The sequence below is a fragment of the Lolium rigidum genome, chromosome 6, assembly GCF_022539505.1.
Source record: "Lolium rigidum isolate FL_2022 chromosome 6, APGP_CSIRO_Lrig_0.1, whole genome shotgun sequence".
NCBI classification, from domain to species: Eukaryota; Viridiplantae; Streptophyta; class Magnoliopsida; order Poales; family Poaceae; genus Lolium; species Lolium rigidum.
The window spans coordinates 45843435-45851142 of NC_061513.1; the positions used below are offsets into that span (position 1 = coordinate 45843435).

The following is a 7708-nucleotide window of genomic DNA, read 5'->3' on the forward strand; positions in this document are numbered from 1 at the left end:
ACCAACGCGCGCTACAAAATACAGCCTCCGCCGGGGCAAATTCGCTATGCCGCGCGCGAGCGGTATACAGCGCGCCCAATCGCCGGTATAGCGCGCGAGATTTTACAGCGCCTGTTGGAGATGCTCTAACGGGGCTACGACTACTAGGATGATCATCAGGCAGGCAGTAAAGGGTTAATAAACCCCTGCACGGGCCTCCAGAAGCTAGTCTCTCTCTCTCTCGGCTTATCCAGGCCCAGGCCCAGGCCCAGCCTCTTCGTTTTCTACCACTCCCCTACATGGTACAGGCGAAGCCGATCAGACGCCGCATAGAAGACGACACCACCGCCGCCGCCTGCTCTGCTTTGCTTCGTCTGCCCTAAGCCCACGGAACCGCCGCCCATCACCGCCGCCGTCATGGCCGAGGACACTGAGACGAGGCCCGCGTCAGCGGGCAGGGAGGAGAGGGAGGAGGGGGAGATCGCGGACGACGAGGACTCCTCGGCCCCGCGCGGCGGGGCGCTGACCCATCCGCTGGAGCACGCCTGGACCTTCTGGTTCGATAATCCGCAGGGAAAGTCGAGGCAGCAGGCCTGGGGGAGCACCATCCACCCCATCCACACCTTCTCCACCGTAGAGGACTTCTGGAGGTATCCTTCTCTTATTTTTTTTTTCTTACCCCCCCGGACGATATCGCCAGATTCCTTTCTAATCGGAATGAAAATATATTGTCCCCGGCCGGTAGTTTGATGTCATGTCTCTGGTGGCTGGGTCAAGTTTTATTGCTGCTGCCCATGGACTAGGTTTACCGGATGCGATTTAGGTAGCAGCCTATGCTTGTAAGATGGATTGTGGATCTAGGTAGCATTTGCGTTGCTCAATTTTTGATGTATCTGTACACTAAATAGTGTCTACCTACTCCCTTCATCCCTTTTAATTTACTCGGATTTATCCGATCTAAATCTGAGTCGATTAAAAGGGATCTGAGGGAGTACATCCAAATTTTGACAAATCTAAGGCATTTATTTACGGAAAGAAGTAGTACTTCTATTATGTGTACCATGTATGGGAAGGTGGTTTTGTTTTGATGGAAATGTTGCAAGGTTTTCTCAAGATGGAGTACTTGATTTAGAAATTTGAGATTATGTTTTCTTTCCGGTTGTTTATATTAACTGTGCGCTTCAGTTTTAAGGATGCTAGTTCAGTACGTGCAATCGCTTGTCTTGAATTAGTCAACGGAAGAACACATTTATAAACAACTCTATGGTTGAATTCCTAGTGCGTTTCACATAAGCCGAGATATGCATCTTTGTAGCCCATCAGTATGTGTTCAAATGTTTGCGAAACAATTAGAAAACGATGCACACATGACCAGAAAAGGAAAAAAAGGACGTCTATGCTTGGAGCTAGCTACAATAGTCATTCCTCTTTTGTGATTCTAAGAGATTTTGAAGCTTATGTTTGGGTAATGTGCTACTCATACTTGACGCCTCTATAATCTAGTTGATACCAGCCAAAAGTATGTATGTTCCGTGGCTCTAGTTGCAAGATGGTCACAGATTTAAGATAATCTACAGAAATTCTGCCATCCTCACCAAATATATTTCAGGGTGATTTCCGTATGCTAATAGCTTGCTTCAGAAATCTGGTTATGTTTGTTTTGATAATTTGGTTTATTCTTTCATTTGTTTTCGAGCTTTGTTAGTAACTCTTTAATATATTCCTTTATCGCTAACAAGTTGAGTGGTATTTCAGCCTTTATAACAACATCCATCACCCTAGCAAATTGGGTGTGGGAGCCGACCTTCATTGCTTCAAGAATAAGATTGAGCCGAAATGGGAAGACCCCATTTGTGCCAATGGCGGTAAATGGACCATCAGTTGTGGCAGAGGGAAATCTGACACATTGTGGTTGCATACTGTAAGAGCCTCTTTTACTTCATTTTTTTTGCAGGATTCTCATTTATAACTTCTATCCTAATTCCCTGTTAAAAATATTTATGTTTAGTTGTTGGCGATTATTGGTGAGCAATTTGACTTTGGTGATGAAATTTGTGGAGTCGTTGTTAGCGTGCGTGGGAAGCAGGAAAGAGTGGCTATCTGGACTAAAAATGCTACCAATGAAGCTGCTCAGGTATGTATTGAAAATATGTAATGCAAACTTGTCTCTTCGCCTTGTATACATACCAAAATAGTTTGAAACTGTGGAATACAATCTTGCACGATAGCGCTGATCCACATGTAGAAGGGTTATCCGGAAAGCAGAACATAATTGAATAAGGATTATGGCCCTTTTGGCCTCCACTAAGGTCTGCCAGTGCTCCATTGGGTGGCAGGACATGTTTATTTGAAGCATAGTCCTAATTCTTTTCTCTCCTATGCAAAAGAATCGCTCATCATTGCAAATCAATCATCAGTGGGTACTTGGGTAAATTCATCACCTACCTTTGTATTCCCTCTGTCCCAAAATAGAAGGCATCTAAGTTTTGTCAAAAGTCAATATCTTCTAAGTTTGATAAACTTTATACAAAAAATATGAACATCTAGAATACTAAATCAATATTAGTAGATTCACCATAAAGTATATTTTCTCAATATGTCTTCAATATTGTACGCCTTGATATTTTTTCGTAAAATATTTGGTCAAACTTAGTAGGGTTTGACTTTTGACTAAACTTATATACGCCTTATATTATGGAACGGAGGGAGTATGAAGACCAAATAGGATGTACTACATGATTTATCATCTGAGAGAGTATTATTAACTGTTTCATGGTTTGTGGATACAAGTGCATATTTTGTTTTTTCTTTCCGTTTGGGTCAATTATCAGCTGTGTACTATTGACTTCCTAGCTATGTTGAACATATTCTCTGTTTGATTTGGTTTGCCAGATAAGCATTGGTAAGCAGTGGAAGGAGTTCCTGGAATACAAGGACTCCATCGGGTTCATCGTTCACGTGAGTGGCACTTCAAGTCTGGATTTCATCTCGCTTCTTCACTAGCTTGCTGTGGCTGACATGGTTTGTGGTTGCTTGCAGGAGGATGCAAAGAAGGCGGATAAAGCCCCCAAGAACCGCTACACGGCCTGATCCCGCCACCGGCGTTGCCCTGTATATCCTAGGAGCGCACAACAGGCCTACTGTTGGACGCAGGATCGTTTTTCTTGGATATCTGGATTGTAGTGGTTGTTCCTGGAGGTTTTGTTACCGTACGTTGCTGTGAATTGCTTGAAAGACATAATCTAACATGTTGCCTTTGCCGTTACTGTACTCCATAAGTTTGTATGAGAAGCAAAAAACTCGTTTTGGCTCCCAGCTGTAGTGTGCTTGCAATCAAATCCGTATACTTTGCTGATCCGTTGATGGTACATATGAATGGAGGACCGCACCCATCGCTGGTCTTGTGGATTGCACAGTCGAGATGAGGACGCTAATTACTTTCCCTCGAAAAAGAGAGGAGATCTCACATTTGCCACAAGGATGCTGATTGTTCTCCTTGTTACTGACTTGTTGGACTATCATGACAGTTGATCCATTGGGAAATTTCTCTTTACCTACAGCAAACCCTCTGCGCCGGACATGTTGTTTTGATCAATCTGGCACTTCAAACTACTTTTAAAAAAAACGGAGGCAAAAGGTTGCCTCAATCTATTAATTAATAAGATAATTGCCTAGATAATTAATGGAAAACCAGACGAAAATCGTTACAACAAAACCATTAAGAAGATAATTGCCTAGGTAATTAATGGAAAAACCGGCGAAAGTCGTTACAACAAAACCACGTGCGCACTTCCCCGAAAACATGCTGACACCCTAACTGCTAAAGCACACTAAGCAACCCTCCCGACATGCTACAACTACAGACTCTCGACGCCTTGATAACTGTTTAAGAACTAATAAGTAAGAGAATCAAGTGATTTCATTGATAGATGTCTTGGGTATATATACCCCGGGAACAGTCGCCTTTTGAGGCGGTTTACAAGTTAGCGTACATGTGAGGGGACACTTCCAATGTAAGGCGGTTGGACAAAATCCTAACTACCTATCTTAGCCTAATTGTAAAGCTAATAATTCCTAACACTCTCCCTTGGACAACGCCGTTATCTTGAAAATGTCTTGCATAATCTCCAAGAATCTTCCTACATATTCCGAGAGTGTTCTTGCTTGACCATGAGGATGCTCTTGTAAACAATACTGATGCTCTTGTAAACAATATTGCTCTTCCTAAATCTATCATCTTGAAATCATCATCTTTAGAAGATCTCCCTCAAAAATCCTGTGGGAAAAATATGAGGAGAGTTGTCTTTTATATGTTGTTAAAACTCCTTTAAACCCTTTGGGGAAAATAAGGAGAAAATAGTACAACATGTAAAGATTGTTGTCTCCATGAGAACTCATATGAGAAAACCTTAGAGAAGGAAAAACCTCACGAATGAGTTTGGAGAACAATAAATATGTCTTTTGTACTTCCTTTAAAAACCCAAGCGGGGAAAATAGGAGGTACGGCATATATCTTGTGTAAATATTGCAAAGAGTGCGATATGATGTGCCACGGAAAACTCCTTTAAAACCCAATGGGAAAAATATAAGGAGAAAACAATGTGGCATATCTTAACACTTGTATTTATATCGTCTCATTAAAAACCTTTTATGAGAAACCATTAGGAAAAACTCATTAAGAGAAAAAGAGTACAATATATGATCTAATGATCATCAACGGGTTACAATTTGGGAGTTTTACTCCCCCTGGACTTTGCAAGACTAAGAGTTGTCTCACGCCAATCCATGAACTTAAATTCAGGAATATGGGAATATGTAAAGCACTTGTGAATAAATCTGTTAGATTTCACATGATATGTTTGCAAAGTGTATATCTCCCTAGTTTGGAAAATATTAATTTAACCCTTATGCATTTGAGCAATACAAGTGGTATTATCTGATAAATAAAGGTGGGTGATTCTGTTGAATCTCAGCCACATGATCTTGAATATGGTCAGTCGAGCCTATTTTGTTCTCTTAGTTAGAAGGCTCTTCCATTGAATTCAGTCTATGATATGGCATTTTCGGGATTGATAATTATAGCCAATGTAGATTACACAATGGTCAAATCTTGATATTCCTAAGGGAATTAATCAAGATCGTTTGAGCTTTAAATATATCAGAGGATATTATTTACACCAATCTTTTAGTTGGGGCTTGCACTTTAAAGAAGTTGACAGCAAAATATTCACATTCATGATGTAGTTTGTATTGAGATATGGAACAAGAGGTCCAATATCACTTCATCACTACTACAATGTATGAATGAATTTGTATCCCTGTTAGGGATAGTGTGACCATATGTATCTTTAATTTGATTTATCCAAAACTTTATGGACATGTAAAGAGTGATAGATATGTATTCCGAAGCAATATACTCAAGTTATAAACTTGGTTAATACTTGGTTCAATCCAAATCTCCGTCTTGATATGATTGCAAAGACCGTTCATGTATATTATAAACTTTGATGATAAAAGCATTGATATATTGATAAGGGGTGGCCCGATCTTCTCAGTAAGCAACGGTGGTGATGATGATCACGGGGTGATGGCAGCGGAGATACACGACGATGAAGTGGATGATAACTTGTATGACGCAACGAGATCTCTCGATTGATCCCTGTCGCCAATGCAACAGCTCTCAACCCTGCAAGATATTCGCAACTCCACACACTTGCGCACGTAGCCGCCGACCACGAAGCGGTAAGTTGCAACCGTCTAATTCCCAAGGGAACAGCAGATCACACAAGACTTTTTCAGGATCTACACAATATCAAGCAATATGGTATAGGGATTCAATAGTTTTGCTAGAGGAAACAACTAAGAACTAGGGTTTATCTTAAACGTGGTCTAAAGCAGCTAGGGGGGCGTCCTGGGCACTTATATAGGTGTCCGGGACGAGTTACGGTCGAAAAGATACAAGAATAACCGACCCAGAATAGATCTGGTCGATACAGACTCGGAAGAATCCGGTCTGGAATCCGGTCAACCGGGACAGGGACCGGGTCGGCCGGTCTGGCGTCCGGTCAACCGGGCGGCAACCGGAAACTTCGCAACTTTCCGGTTTTTGCCCGGTACGATGCATCATATCCGTTTGGCGGCCGGTTGGCGACCGGTCAACCGGGCCGGGGACCGGGCTGGCCGGTCTGGGGGCCGGTCGGACCGGGTGCTGGACCGGCCTGGACGTCGTCTTCTCCTCTCGCGCATGCCTCCCGCTCCTCCCTCGCGCGACCATGAGATATCTTCATGTCCAGCTCCATGTCCAGCTTCACGTCCATCTTGACGTCCGTCTTCATGTCCAGCTGCTCCTCTACTCCTCGTGCGACGCTCGTCTCCTCTTGATACCTGATGATACATAAGTAATAAGACTTAGGCAGTATAAAGTTCTCATCAATCAAAGTACCGTTTAGAAACAAGTTCACCTGTTGTTTAAGTAGCTTTGCACGAGCCCTTGTAATTGGTCCAATCCGAACTTCATCGGACTTAAGCTTCACAGCAGGTTCATCTTCATTTATCAATGACGGAGGTAGTGGTGTAGTAGGGATGTCCTCATCATCTCCCCCCCTTCAAAAGGCGTCGACCTCGACGCTCCAAGGTCTTCTCCGTCATATGGTGTCAAATCAGCAACATTGAAAGAATTCATCGACACCAAACTCATCAAGCTGGAAGATCTATCGAGTAGGCATTATCATTGATCTTGGCAAGCACTTTGTAAGGACCAGGCACCACGAGGCTTCAACTTAGACTTCCGCGGCTTCGGGAATCTATCCTTGCGAAAATGTACCCGAGACCATATCACCGGGCTTGAACAACATCTCTTTGCGCTTCTTGTTCATCCTTGCGGCATTGCTCTTGCCTTTCTTCTCTATCAACTCTTTAGTCTTCACATGGATCTTACGCACAAAATCTGCCCTCTTGGATGCCTCCATATTAACTCTCTCATGTATGGGCAAAGGCAACAAGTCAAGTGGAGTAATGGGTTTGAAACCATACACCACCTCAAAAGGACACGGCTCCGTGGTAGAATGTACCGCCACTGTTGTAAGCAAACTCTACATGCGGCAAACACTCTTCCCACTCCTTCGGGTTCTTCTTGATCATGGATCTCGGCGGTTGTGACAAGGTTCGATTCACCACCTCGGTTTGACCATCGGTTTGGGGATGACAAGTAGTACTGAACAAGTAGCTTTGTCCCTAGCTTTCCCCAAAGTGTCTTCCGGAAGTAGCTCATGAACTTCACTTCACGATCAGAAACAATAGTCTTCGGGACTCCATGTAGTCGAACAATCTCCCTGAAAAACAGGTTAGCAATATGCGACGCATCGTCGCTTTTGTGGCAGGCAAATAAAGTGTGACATTTTAGAAAATCTGTCCACTACCACAAATATAGAATCATGGCCTCTTTTAGTACGCGGCAAACCCAACACAAAATCCATACTAATATCTTCCCAAGGTGTAGTAGGTGCCGGTAACGGAGTATACAAACCGTGAGGCTTCGGCTTGGACTTGGACTTGTTGCAAGTAATGCACCTCTTCACATACCTGTCCACATCCCGCCTCATCTTTGGCCAATAAAAATGATCAGCGAGCATGAGTAGCGTCTTCTCACGCCCAAAGTGACCCATCAAACCTCCAGCATGTGATTCCTACAGTAAGAGCAAACGCACAGACGATTCTGGAACACATAGTT

General features: G+C 43.2%; 1 protein-coding gene across 1 annotated transcript; it reads left to right on the plus strand.

Annotated features, from left to right (window-relative positions):
- Positions 1–279: 279 nt before the first annotated feature.
- LOC124661756 (eukaryotic translation initiation factor 4E-1) lies at positions 280–3294 on the plus strand. The gene is made up of 5 exons (XM_047199632.1): positions 280–629; positions 1735–1900; positions 1988–2113; positions 2872–2937; positions 3019–3294. The coding sequence occupies exons 1-5, from the start codon at positions 397–399 to the stop codon at positions 3067–3069; spliced, it is 642 nt and encodes a 213-aa protein (XP_047055588.1). The 5' UTR covers positions 280–396; the 3' UTR covers positions 3070–3294.
- Positions 3295–7708: the final 4414 nt, after the last annotated feature.